The 14,948-nt window shown below is 38.4% G+C and overlaps 1 protein-coding gene and 1 long non-coding RNA gene across 3 annotated transcripts in view; one reads left to right on the top strand and one right to left on the bottom strand.

Annotated features, from left to right (window-relative positions):
- LOC122813133 (phosphodiesterase 4D interacting protein) overlaps positions 1-14,948 on the bottom strand; it is a 1,898,306-nt gene that overhangs the window by 972,681 nt on the left and 910,677 nt on the right. For both annotated transcript variants that reach the window (XM_044085281.1, XM_044085280.1), the window contains exons 7-8: positions 7,422-7,588; positions 1,331-1,475 (exon numbers count right to left, since the gene is read on the bottom strand). In XM_044085281.1, the coding sequence (XP_043941216.1) occupies positions 1,331-1,475; positions 7,422-7,588 (312 nt within the window). The remainder of the gene's footprint in view (positions 1-1,330; positions 1,476-7,421; positions 7,589-14,948) is intronic.
- Positions 1-14,948, top strand: part of LOC122813134 — a 218,752-nt gene that overhangs the window by 85,329 nt on the left and 118,475 nt on the right. The window lies entirely within an intron of this gene.

Here is a 14,948-nt window from a genome sequence, read left to right as displayed (position 1 = left end):
ATCTGGTACAAAAACACTGAAAAATATAGGAAAATGTGGGGAAAATGGACACAATAAACAACTGTAAGCACATCTATTTAAAAAAAAGATAGCAGCTTGGATTATTTTTAATTTGATTGTGAAATGAATTTAGGAAAGCTGAAAACAAATGGGCATGATCAGGAAAATATGGAGGATGGAAATGCTTTTTCGTAGACAGAGTATTCTGGAAGGTACTATGTTATTGTTAAATATGCCGGAGAAAACAAAATGATGGAATAGAGTGGGGACATTATAAAGGTGGAATTGCAAAACAAATGTGGTATATTAACCTGGGAAAGCAATAATACAGAAAATATGGAAAATGCTGAGTAAGGTGACATATTTGAAGGGTGGGCATCCAGCCAGTTTAAAGGGAAAAGAGAATCCATGCCTTCTGCAGCAGAATGTCCAGTAATCTGAACTACTGCAAACATGATCTATATGAAGAGCGTGTTAAAGTCCTCTAACTGCACACATGGATTTAAACTTTCTCTCCATTTCATGAAAATTGCTGTATCTGTCTTTCACTTGCATATTAGCTCTCTATTTAACAAATGATTTTTTTCCTTTTTCTGACTGTAATCTAGTAAACCCTCGAACAACTCAACCTCCCCACAACTGTCCTTTAAATAAAGTTACTTAACTCAGCATACTGCTATAAACTGTACTCATAAGCTAGCAGATTTCTAACCCTTCAGAGATATGTAGATTTTTTTAACTACATGAAAATTTGCATTTTTCATTTCTAAGCATTAGTTCAGCCCTTCGGTCCAGAAGTTAGAACTAAACTTCTTAGGCACTTTAAAAATGGAGAAATATGCATCTCTTTTCAACATAAACATTTGAGTTAGTAGTTAACTATTATCTTTTACCCAGTGTTCCAAACGTTGCAGTAATGTTACCAGTCATTACTACTACTATTTGAACAATGTTTTTGTAAATACTGTATATACACAAGCATTTATCAGCTAAATCTTGCTTTTCTATTTGATTATTCTGTTATGTTTTTGTAAATCGTTATATAAGAAAATACAGTAACCTAACAAATGTTTTAGAATTTAGACAAAGATGCCCACCCTATCCCTTTGTAGCATGCCGTGTCATACTGATTAGAGAAGTTTTCATTTAACTAATTAGGTTTGTTCATGGCAAACCCATCTTATGCAATGCATGCAGTCCTATACTATGACAAAGTTCCCAGTCCAGAGTAGCCAGCTCAAGCAAAGACCCAGTTAAGGTAGATCACACTGACCACGTCTAGAAACTCCTACAGAGTAAACTCTTGGTCATGGAGGAAAAAAAACATTACCTCAGCCTCTTTCTCCTTCTGCAGCAAGGTGTCTTCAAGCTCTCGAACCCTGATCTGACCATTTTCCAAACACTGCTTGTCCAGCGAGAGTTGATTTATCAGGGTATCCTTGTTCTGTAAATCCAGAGTCAGCTGGTCTATTATTCTATAGAAGACACAAAATGTAAAAACTTCTATGAATGCACAGTACCTAACCACATGGCTGAGCAAAACTCACAGTATTTCTGTTACAATCTGCAGATCTGTAAATACATAGGTGGTTACTAGGCTAATGGCCATGGGGCTCTTACAAGCCTAGCCAAGAGTTTATCCCCCTAAAAAGAAACCTCAAACAGCACCATTTTGCATGTATTGGCATTATGAAATTATAAAACAGACATGAAAGTTCAATAAATTATGTACTTTTACTCAACCTCATCAACAGTCTGACCAACAGTCATGTTCCCACGAACGTCTGTGTCTCTTAGTCAGTATCCCTCCAAGGCCAGGGTCACTCCTTGTAGGGGGAAGGATGGTGGGTGAACATGGGTTAGGGTCCTGGTGTGATGTCCTCTTCAATACTTCAGGAGGAGGATTTTTTCACTTAGGTCCCCTAACCACACCCCTGTAGCCTTACTTACACCAGTAAATTGTAACTGGCAACACTGTCTTACTGCTGTAGATGTTGGTCCTTGTGTGCATGTATCCAAGACTACATCAGTAACAATTTCTTGACAGAGCTGCACATCACAGTCCTACATACATACCCATGTCCTGCAGTGATGTATTACCGGCACTTACAGACCTTTATCAACTTCTCCTTCTCTATAATGGGCAAGCTGGCAGCTGCCACTCCCTGCCACCACTCATCAGCACAATTCTCTAGCTTCACTGCCACTTTTCAAACTGCACTCATCAGGGGTACTGCCAGAGAGCCATCTCTCTATACAAAGAAGCTGACAATGGCAGTCTAAGAGACCTGGTTACTGAGCCAGGAACAGATGACACTGCAGGTAGAGATAAGCCCCAGGATTAAACAAATCAGTAGAGAGTCACTGTAATCATCTCTAATGACCTACTATGCTACACTGTAATCATCTCTGATGACCTACTATGCTACATTGTAATCATCTCTAATGCCCTACTATGCTACTTTACAATAACAGTCCTGGTACAGCAGAACACCTTCAGTGAATCATTCTGTTTATTTACCTTGTATTACAACTTTTTCTGCATTTAACTTCAGAAATGTCTAGCCCAGCTACACTTTATATTAGCCCATTTACTGGCCACCTTATACATGAGTGTCTATGCTGATTCATAGAACTGTTCTACTTTGAAAACTGGCTCAAGGAATACAGTGTATCAAATTCTAATCCAGTGAAACTACAGGGACAGGCTTTAATATGAGTCCTTTTTTTGGGGGGGGGGGGGGGGGGACCAAGTTTGACTCTTGTCCTGTTTTTACAGTGTCCAATGATTTGAAGTAGCACAACAGTAGGCAAAAGAAGAAAATTTTAATCCTCAATAAATCATGTTGTCCATCTGAAAACACATTTAAGTGAAACAGTTATGCAGTACAACAAAGTATCTGGTCACTGCTTCACTGAAACAAGCAGTCAGCTGAGCATATACACCCACACATACAAGTATACCTATATCTATCTATCTATATATGGGATCCGTAGGGATCACTGAACGGCAACATAACCGAAACAGATTCGGCCAGGCATACTTGCACAAAAGTGCTTTTCACCGAAAGGCACTTTCGCATAAGTATGCCTGTTGTGGAGATCGGACTACAGTGGAGATAAGGGATAATTCCCTTTTCCCCACTGTAGTGCGACCTCTGAGTGAGGATATTTAAGTAGGGGGGTGCAGTGGGGCTTGCCCCCCTGCAAAAACGTAAAAGTAACGTTTTTTTTAAACACACTTTAACGAAAGCGCTTTTTTCGGTGAAAGCGCTTTCGTTAAAGTGTGTTCGGTGATTGTGGATTTGGACTATTGAACTTTTGTTCAATGGTCGTAGATCCATATATGGATAATGTGTGTGTGTGTGTGTGTGTGTGTGTGTGTGTGTGTGTGTGTGTGTGTGTGTGTGTATGTATGTTTGTATATATATATATATATATATATATATATATATATATATATATATATATATATATATATATATAAAGTGCTTTCGTTAAAGTGTGTTTAAAAAAAAAAACATTACTTTTGCATTTTTGCAGGGGGCAAGCCCCCCTGCACCCCCACACCCCCCCCTACTTAAATATTCTCACTCAGAGGTCACACTACAGTGGGGAAAAGAGAATTATCCCTTATCCCCATTTTAGTGCGATCTCCACAACAGGCATACTTATGCAAAAGTGCCTTTCGGTGAAAAGCACTTTTGTGCAAGTATGCCCGGCCAAATTTGTTTTGGTTATGTTGCTGTTCGGTGATCCATATGGATCCCATATATATATATATATATATATATATATATATATATATATATATACACACACACACACACACACACACACACACACACACACACACACACACACACACACACACATACATGATTCCCCTTCTTTTTTGCTGAATGCCATTTCAACAAATAACAAATGCAGGGGGGTTTGCTTTAATGTCAACAGTATGGATAGCTGAGGGGTGGAAATGTCGATGGTGTCCAGACAGGTAAGTGGGGTTGGAGGGGTGGGACTGTTTGTGCATGCGTATTAGGGTTAGTGTCTGGGGTGATTGAAGGGTAGATATATGTTTTTGGTGCGTGTTTGTGTACTTAGGATTAGGGTCAGGGTCACAATTAGGGATAAACATAGTGCTTGTGTGCGTTTGTAAATGTTTTTCTGTCAGTGTGTCTAGCAGGGTTTCAGGAAGGTTTTTAGGAGGGTAAGTGGTTGGGTTAGGGTTGAGGAATAGGTAGTGTTAGGGTTAGCACCCATTACAAAGGTGTTGTGGGGGAAGAGCAGATCCTTCTTTCACAAGTATCAAGAATGAATGAATTGAGGTTTCTGAAATGGCATGCTGTTGCCTTCCTAAGAATAGAGGCTAAACCTGTGAATTTTAGTATTAGTTTGTTTTTCAAAGTGGGATGGTGTTTTTAATAGCCTAGTTTAAAGATGAATGTAGAAAGCAGCAAGGTACAGCAGACTCTGTCAGCAATTTAGTTTTTTTTCGGGTGAACTGCAATGGTACTCACAGGTGGGGACAGACGAAAGAAGCAACAGACGCCGGCTACTATGATACGAATTGTATGCATGTTTTTAGAGGAATTTAAAGTAATAATTAGTAGTCCATTCTGGAGAAAAGGGATGAATACTTTGAATGTAAGGATATGTTGAGTATGAGAGGGGAAGGTGGCAGGGTATTACTAAGTAAGACATTTTCAACTGCCTACCCACCTTATTCATTATCATGTCAGTGTGGGTTTTACAGGACAGGCTGAGGTTTAGGATAAGCCCAAGGTATTTGCTACTGTGTAACCACAGTAATCTGATATTTATCTGAGTTAATTAGATCAGAGGCTTATGTTTTGCTAACTTGTGGTTGAAACTAAACGTTTTATGGTGTTCGGTTTAAGCCAGTTAGCTGTGAGCCAGCTGCATCAGAAATCGTTTTGTACGTCTTTCTGGACATGGGCTGTGGATAATCCTGCTCTTTACAAGATTATATCACTGATATAAACAATAATCATTGAGGGGTGTATGATGCTAATGATGTTATTTGCAGATACAGAGACTTTAGTATGGGTCCAGGAACCAAGTCCTGTGGTAGTATTGAAAAGAACATGCCTGCTCAGTTTGATTACCACCTCACAAGTGTAAAAGTCTTGTGGGACAAATAATTGCTGAACTAGAATAAAGTTATTGCTGTAACCAAGCACTTCCAGTTTCATAAGCAGTATATATGGTCCATGCTCACAAAAATGTGCGTGAGGTCAATAAATCCAGATTCCCCAAGCCAGGCTTTCTCATAGTGACACTCAGAGAAGATCCCATCATGCAAGTTTCTCAAGCTCCTGTGCTTTGATCGAGTCTTTATCACTTCACTGAATGCTTAATTGAGCAAATCGCTATTCATCGAACCCAATTCAGTGAAAGCTCAATTAAGCTAATGATCGTTTCAGCGAAAAGTTTCCTAGGGAAAGAACATGGTTGCCCATCATCAGGAATTTGCTCTTTTCCCCACTATAGTGAGATCTTGTAGTTGTTATATTTAGTTAGGGGAATGTGGGGGAGGGAAGCCCCCCACTAGGTAGAATTTTACATTTTTGTTGTGTTTTTTTACCGTCAGTAGTTGGCCCACTATTTTTTCTGAAACTATAATTTGCATAATTGAGCTTTCACTGAATTGGGTTAGATGAACAGTGATTTGCTCAATTAAGCGTTCAGTGAAGTAATATAAACCCCTTTGAGCACTGTCAGACCAGAACTATGCAGCTCACACTGAAAGGCTAATCACATTCCTGTATGAGATATGTAAATTGATGTGCCTTTGCTATTTGTCAATAGCTAGTTCCTTCTGCACAGCACATACATCTGCAAGGCTGTACTGTTTCTCCAAAGTTAATTTCTCCTGAACAGCCTTTTGATCCACTTTGTGAGGAACACGCATTCTTCACACACACACACACACACACACACACACACACATATATATATATATATATATATATATATATATATACATATATATACACATACATATATGGATTCACTTCTGAATGTTGAATTTCCGAAACTTCGAATTTCATATGGTCGAGACCATATAATCGAAGTTTCGGAATCTCAACATTCCGAAGTAAATAAGTAAGCTTTCTCAATGTTTATGCAGGGGGGACAAGACCCCTGCACCCCCGCTACTTATACAAACTCCGAGATCAAACTACAGCAAGGAAAAGGGAAATCTGTTTCACGCTGTATGCAGATCTCCGTTCAGAATTTCGAAGTCCTAAAACTTCTATCTTATGGTCTCGACTATATGAAATTTAAAGTTTTAGGATTTCAAAATTCTGAAGTGAACTTGTATATGTAGATATACATATATATATATATATATTATATATGTGTGTGTGTGTGTGTGTAAATAAGCAGGAATTAAATAGCTATGATTGTTTAAATAAAGGACCCCTACTATTTTTGAGCAGGGATATTGTTTGTTTTGACACTTCCTACTTGTCTGGGTGCAAAGGCATCTTGGAGAAGCAGGAAGGAGTATGGAGAGTGTTCAAAGTAGGAGGGGGTTGCCAACAGAGAAGCTGGGCGAGTATCAGATGATTTAAGTTGAGCAAGAATCGGATGATTTAATTTTAAGTGTGAAGGAAGCTGAGCTTTCACAAAAACAAACAGTGAAAGAAGTAGTGTGTGGATTAGCGAAGCAGATGTTTAAAGTGAACAAAAAGGGAGAGGCAGTGTGTGGATTAGCGAAGCAGATGTTAAAAGTGAACAAAAAGGGAGAAGCAGTGTGTGGATTAGCGAAGCAGATGTTTAAAGTGAACAAGAAGGGAGAGGCAAAGGAGGAGATGATGTGAATGTTGCTGAACCTTTACAAGATTCAGAATTTTTTTCAAAACAGATTGAGTTACAGCAGGGATGTATTATTACAACCGTTCAATTGGGAGGGTTGTGGCATGTGCATCTTAATGACTTAACCAAAGGGAACCTGAAAGCAAAGAAAAAGTGTCATGGGGAAAGATTATGGACAGAATCCAAGAAGTGGAGGAAAAAAAGAAAAGAGGTGAAGAAGTCATATGCACAGACTGCGAGAGGAGAGTTAAAATAAAAGAAAATGGATATGAGGAGAAAGAAGTTTCTAGTACAAATAAGTTGTAAGAAGGAACAAGAACTCAATAGGTATCACATTTGGGATAATACTATATCGCCACCTTTGGGTATATCACCTATAGAGGTAAGAGCACTTATTCAGATTAATAAAGACACATTTTGTGACATTTTTCTTTGAATCAGGTCAGTATGCTAGCTGTGCATGATATTCTAAAAATACAACTTTTTAGGAATGATCACAGATGGAATACAAATTCTCCAAGTGTTGCTTAAACTTAAAACCCTTTTGTTTGCATACTTCCTGTTACAGTACTCACCTGTCCTTCTCGGTCTGAGATGTTCTGAGTTTTTCCATCAGCAAACGGTCATCTTCTCTTTGTGCAGTTAACTGCTTCAGCTGTGTTGCCAGGTCAGAGCACCGGGCCTTTTCTGCTTCTGCCAGGGTGGCCATCCGCCCTGCTTCTTTCTTTGCTAGGCTGGCTTCCTATAAGGAATAAAACATGGATGAAAAAGTCCATTTCACACGTAGGGGCAACATACTACTTCCAATGCATAAGAAAGACTGGTGCACGACTTCTGTCAGAAGAACAATACATCCCTCTCCACATGGAACAAAGCAATCCTTCTCTAACATATTATATTTGCACTGTAATCAAACAGTATGCCCTGAAGAGATTTAAGAACAGATCCACACTACATTAGCCATGGTTTTGTCAAGTACGTTATGTGCCCAGAGTTATTTAGAATTATATCCCACCCTCTAAAATATTAAATACCCTTCACTCCGTTGCTTATATACTCCCTCTCCCAACAATTACTGTAGTGCGACATGCTACAATATAGTTTCTACCTCACTACAAAGACATCTGTGTAAAAGAAATACTTTACATATAGAAGCCATTTGGATGTCTGTAGTACACAATATATTTAAAACATTTCATTAGCTTGATCTTGAAATTATATATATATATATATATATATATATATATACACACACACACGCATATAGATATATGCACACACACACATATATACAGAGTATGACACAGTCTAGTTAAGTATATTTACTGCTTTATATTTCACAGACATTTGCATCTATAATGACTTTTATACTCGGGCTAACTGCAGTCTACTGTGTGTACATCATGTGATGGAAAATGAAACAAGCTATTACGCAGTGAAAGTCTGAGCTTCCAGCCTGCTCTAGATAAAAACTATCAGGTTAATGGAGAGAATTACCCACCACAGAAGTCATAACACATACTTTCACGTTCATGGACTCTTTTCAGCCATAACTCAGGCCACAAAGTTGGATACGACATTTTTAAAGCTAACAAGTCAAACCAAATGAGAAAGCAAAGTTGTTATAACTTGTGTCCCCTCCTTCCTTCTCTCCCCTTTCGCATCCTTCTCTGTCTCTTATTCATCTCTTCCATTTTTACATCGGACTTCGTTGTCTGTACATTACAGTGGCAGCTTTGTGGCTACACATACCCTGTGACTGCATTTTATGTATAAAGCTATTCATTTTTGTACCTCATTTGAACTTAGTAATGCTAATCATTCTATTGCTGTCTGCCTTGTAGCTGGGTCAGGCCTGAAAAGGTTAATGAATCAGTGCATTTACTTGGTTACAAAATTGGAAGTAAATGACAATTTTGGTATGTACCAGTGTATCCCATCAATCGCTTTTCTAAACTGTTTCTCATGGTGAAGGGACATTTATTTATTTATTGTTTTTTTTTTTTTGTTGTTTACGAGGATGGTCTGACCAGGCACTCAGGCCCATTTTCAGTGGAGGCCCACAGCGACAAGTTCCATTAGAGTTACAAAAACATTACAAAATTTAGAATCATACAATGGGTAATACAATCAAGACAGAAGGTGATACAATTTGATTCTTGTCATACAATATACAATAATGAACAGATTGCATTTACATATACAGCCATATACACATTAGAGATGATAAGCAGTGTACAGCTATAAATACAGACACAATGAGTTTGCATTTGCAGGATAAGGAAGGAGAGCTGCATATTTAGTGGTTGGTGATAGTCTACAGATCTGAGAGACGGACACAGTCAGTCCGGCTGTGAACAAAAGCAGAACCAAGAGGAGTCTAGATGCTCTCATGGTGGCAGCAAATTTGGCAGGACAATATGTGTAGTCCACACCTGCCCTTCCTAACAGCCTCCATCTTATCATGCAGGATACCCAATCCATGTGCAGTCCGCACCTGCTCTTCCTAACAACAGTCTTCATCTCATCATTTTATAATGTCGGATACACATGCATTCCCAGGCAAGCTGAGGTACATGATATCGCTACTGTTTCCTGGATTCACTTTGGGCCAACTCCAATGGGCTATGCTTGATACACAGGGGGGGGGGGCATTCCACAAACTGTCAAAACCACCTTAACCATTTTAAATTGATGTAGCAGTGGCTGTACTGAGTAACCCAAGGAACCCTTCAAACAAACTTAATTTTGTCTACTTGCACCTGTTTCAGCCTCTCTGTCACTTCCCAAAACACATTACCATAGGTGAGGGTAGGGACAGAGTTGCTTGCACCTGCTGTTTCATCCCCTCAGTGACTTCCCAAATCACATTACCATAGGTGAGGGTGGGGACGGACCGACCAGAAAATTGAGGGCTCCATCAAATCACTCAGGTCCTGCTTTCTACTATGGACTGGTGAAAGGCCAGCAGTCCTCCTGCTGTTACGCCACTTAACTGGTCGATTACCTCTCTTCTCAACCTTCACTCGTGAACAAGACTCCAACATACTTAAACTCCTCCACCTGAGGTGCCCATTCCCCAACAATAGACAGCAAACTGCTCTTTTCCAGTAGAGAACTGTGACCTCATTTAAATTATAAGAGTACTAAAACATTAAATCCCGTCAATCAGCTGATGCCAGGGTTCAAGTCTGGAAGTCTTGGGACTGGTATGAGGTTAAAACTGTGTGGTTAGAGGGGAAGGTAAGACACTAGACAAAGTTGTTGCTGTATGAACTGAATCAGAGAGATGAGACCGAGATTCTTTGCTGCAATGCGCTTAACCCATATCATGGGAATACATTAGGCTCCATACCTGTAGATATCAATAACTGACAACATGACCCAACCGCTTGTAAGTGTACAGAAAGAAACCTTCATTGAATACCTTAGATGTAAACATTGCAAATATGAACTAGTGAATAGAAATCATATACTTACAAGTATTGTTAATAATGTATATAGACCTTTTTTAATGATGACTGTTATATTATTCTTTATTAATTTCATGTGTACAGTTTTCCTGCCAACATCTGTCACCTAGTCATAACTGTCTAAAAATGATTGTTGCAATTTGCTACTTTCTTTCTGCTGCTATTTTGTCTTATTAATTGCTACTTGAAACTCAGACTATGGCTGAAAAGGGTCAACTGACCATCCCACTTACCAAATTGCAGTACATAAACACCAATCCATAAAAATTACATAAAAACATCCCTCTCAATCACAGCTAACCTGTTCCATTTTGTGTACTGTTCGGATCCCTCCAGTTCTTTTATGCATTTTCACTCTCTTCTAGTTTTCAATACTGACCTGTATCAGAGACCTTTATTGTCTTGTTGTCTTTCGGCTTTTCCTGGTTAGGGGTCACCACAGTGGAACTTCGGTCCTCTGATGATTGGCAGTAGATTTTGACGAATGCCGAGGTGCCAGCTCGACGTTCAACCTTCAACGAAGGCATGCCCATTTACGCATGTCTTTCAAACGCTCACCAAACCGCGGGGAGGACATGCAGACTCCACACAGAGGGCACTCCTTACTGTATGATTTTATACATATATGTGTGTGTGTATATATATATATATATATATATATATATATATATATATATATACACACACACACACACACACACACACACACACACACTTTGCACTGACTTCACAGATTAGAACTGGGCAATGACCAGTGTACAAGGAAATGTATCACACTACAGTGAACTTAAGTCTTCTTTTTCATTTTTCTCTGTGCTGCTTATCAGATAGCTAATATTTCTTTCTAGCTTATACCTGAACTGTGTCTCTTTCTAGCTTACACTCTTGAGTATACTCAAATAAACAAGCTAAACATTGGAAGATAAAATTTATTTATTTATTTACACTTTGTTGACTGGTTTAGTCCCACTAGGCTGATGGCCTCTCCTCAGGGGAGATACGGGGTGGCATTCATAGTGACCAGGAGAAATTTGGCCCTGGCACAAAGGAACTTCCACTACTCTTTTGAGGAGAGGAACTGAAGCACTCCCTGGTGGTGCCAGACGGCTGCGACTGCAGTTCCAGGAATTCCAAGATGGAGGAGATTGCAGTAGAGCTGGAGAGAGGAGCATAAGAAAACTTACTGAAGAAAGGAGAAGGAGCTGAAATAACTGTTGCAGAGTTGGAAATCAGAGGACTGGAGAAACAAGTGCTGGTACATTTATGAACCAGGCAATACAAAAGGAAGGAGTGGAAGCACAATGGAGTGACATGGTCGAGAGAGTATTACAGAAGGACGAAACAAGAGAGGTCAGAAACAAAACCAACAGCTGATGAAGGGGAAATACTGCAGGTATTCTTGGCTGGTGGAGTAACCATTTTAAAGAGTTTACTTCTCTAACATTTTTTTCTTTTACAAGAAAGAATTTATACAGATGCAGCAAAGCAAGGAAGAATTGAAGGAACTGAGGAAAGACAAAGATTTGCAGTACCTCAACAGCCACATAGATGCCCAGTGCTAAGAATAAAAAGTACAAGTGATAGCATGCGAACAGGCATGCCATAACATTAACACACAAGAGCATTCATTCATTTCAGAGTTGAATCTTTTTGTAAAGAGACATTTGAAAGCTTTAACCTGCTGGTAAGATTTATGACTCAGACTGAAAAAAACTGAAATACAATAAAGTGAACGAAGTACAATAGAAAACTACTTCAGAGCTTAAGAATACAACTAAAAAAACCAAAATAAATGACTTCAGATATGGATAAGCATGAGTTAAAAATAAAGTTAAAACTATATGAATGAAAGAACTATATGAATGAAAGAAATGCATAGACTAGGGATTGGGAGGTGTAGGTAACATTGGATGTTAAGGGTGGTAAAATCTAACATATTTCAAACAACAGTAATGCATGGTAAGAAAAGATTTGATAGGTACTGGAGCCAACGTAAAGCATGTTATTCCTGTGGGGATGACAATCATTTAGTACAAGACACTAACAAATTAATGTGTGGGCAATGTGGAGAAAGTGGATATACAGCAAAAAATGTAAGCCCTTTTGTAGAAAATGTGTATAAGATTATATAAGAATGAAAAGGCAGAGCTAGAGAAGAATTAACAGTTCAAAATAATATTATTAAAATATAGGAAGAGAACAGATTAGCATTTTTAGAAAGTGAAGAGGATGAAGGAGAAATGAAGACAGAAAAAACAGGATAGCGAAAAATCAATTGGTGGGAGACTTGGGAAAAGTAAAAGAAAATAAGATGTGGAGTTAAACACTTACAAAAGGACGATTACGAATGTTAGCATTAAACAAGAATAGCATTAGAAACAATAGAAGAGGTTTAGTGGTGATTGAATGGTGTGCAAAATAAAAATGGATTTTTTTTGCTTGTTAGTTACCAGATGCAACAAAGACTAAAAAAGGAAAACCCCACAGGCAGTATGTGGGGGCTTACTTGGTTGATAGGAAATGAGGCATGCTCTGGAACAAGAATTCTTGTAAGAAACGAAGAAATAACAATTGTAGATGTACTAATAGTAGCACTAGGAAGGGGGGTGAGATGTGATAGGAGAAGGGGACAGAAATGTACAAAATTAACAGTGACCTGACTGAAAGGGAAAATGGCCCACGTGGACTGCTAGCCCAGTAACTATCTCTGGGGGGCTGGTATTGTAATGATAAAAGTGTTTGCCTCACAGAAAAAGAAATGATGGGTAACATGCTACATGAAAAGGGTTGGGGGAAAGAGCAGAAAAAAGGGAAAGGATGGAAGAAAAAGAATATGACAAAAATGAAACTTTGGAAATTAAAAGTAAGGCGTATCAATGGAAGGAATTAAAGAATACGAAAAATGGGAATAAAAGACAGAAGAAAATGTTTGAAAATGTTTATGAAGCAGATAACTGTCATCAGTAAAACAGAATATGAAGTATAAGGTGATGGAAAGAAAATGTGTTGACTGCAGTGAAGAAGAAACAAAAAAAATTGGTTCTTTGGATTGCAAATGTAAAAAGAATTTTGGGAAAAGTTTAAAAAATTAATATAGATGGTAAGGATTTAAATGTATAAATATGACTGATATTATATTGGAAGTCTAACAAAGTAAAGAAATGTGATATTGAGAAATGGGATAAAGTACTGCTAGTGACAATATGGGCATGGTGGAAAAAGATGTGAGAATTTGTTATATAGCAAAAACTGGAAGAAGATAATGTATTAACTGAATAAGAAAATGGCTGTGGCAGAAAGGGTGGGGACATAGAGGGGAAATGTAAAGCAAAAATTATGAAAGAAAAAGAACCATTTAAGTTAACTTTTAAATAATTCTAAGTATGAATGTAACAAAAATGTGTGTAAAATTAATGATTTAAAGAATTTTTATATGACATAAAATTAATGTAATGTTGACAAAGCATGCACAACTCTTTTCAATAAATGCAGTGGGATCTTTTACATCTGTCTGAGCTTCCACCAACTCAGGCAGATGGGTCTTTGGTTTAACATCCCATCCAATGGATGGCATACTCAGGAGTGCAGCAGCACAAACATTATGCTACCCTGCAGTGTCAGTATTGGAAAAATTAAACTACCTGGTGTGGGGACAGAACCCACAAGCCTTCTGTAGCAAAGGCAAATGTGTTATCTGGTGAGCTACTGAGACTGACCTACTGCCCTTGGGCAGAAATAGACTGTAAATTGCTGTTATTTTATCCTTTGGGCAGCAAACTTTCAATGGAAAAATACCAGGAACACAGCATACTTCTAAATATATTACCTTTAGAATCAGATGCAAGCAATGGAAATATTTACATGTAATGTATGAGGACTTAAATCAATATACATTTTTTGAAGTAAAATAATTCCTTAATAGTAATGATTGTGATTATCGGTTGATTGTAATTCACTACTATTTTTCAAGAATTCACAGGCTTTAGGAGAGACTTACAGATCAAGGCCATTTAATTGGTATGATGTCAGGTAATCAACAACAAAAAACACAAACTGGGTCTTGTAGTATTCCTGACCATCATTGACTGCTGGAAGGGATGTATTCTTGCCTGGTGTTAGAATACTATGATTCGGGGACAAAACTTTCCGGGAAAATAAAACATGAACAGCTCTTTGAAAAATCCCTGCTAATAATAGGAAACTCTCCTCAGTTTCCATTTAGCCATTTGTTATTCAGATCTTCAGATGAACTGACCCAGTCTTTAGTAGGTGTCAGGAAAACCAGAGAAACGAGAATGCCACACAGACATGGGGAGAACACAGGAAATCTAGAATACAGTCACAAACATGGGTAGAACACAGGAAATCTAGAATAATGCCGCACAGACACAGGGAGAACACAGGAAATCCAGAATACAGTCACAAACATGGGTAGAACACAGGAAATCTAGAATAACGCCGCACAGACACAGGGAGAACACAGGAAATCTTAGATTGTAAACAGGTCAGGATAGAACCTTATTGCTGCAAGGTTACAATGTAAGCCATTACATTAAAAAAAATGGGAACAGGAAACTGTGACAAATATGAATGTACCAAGGCAAAAGCAGGCAGTTGGGCAATGGACCA

Source organism: Protopterus annectens, chromosome 10.part0 (genome assembly GCF_019279795.1).
Source record: "Protopterus annectens isolate FY-2018-M chromosome 10.part0, PAN1.0, whole genome shotgun sequence".
In the NCBI taxonomy this organism is placed as follows: domain Eukaryota; kingdom Metazoa; phylum Chordata; order Ceratodontiformes; family Protopteridae; genus Protopterus; species Protopterus annectens.
Note: the sequence above shows the minus strand (reverse complement) of the source record. Positions and strands in the feature narration are given on the sequence as shown.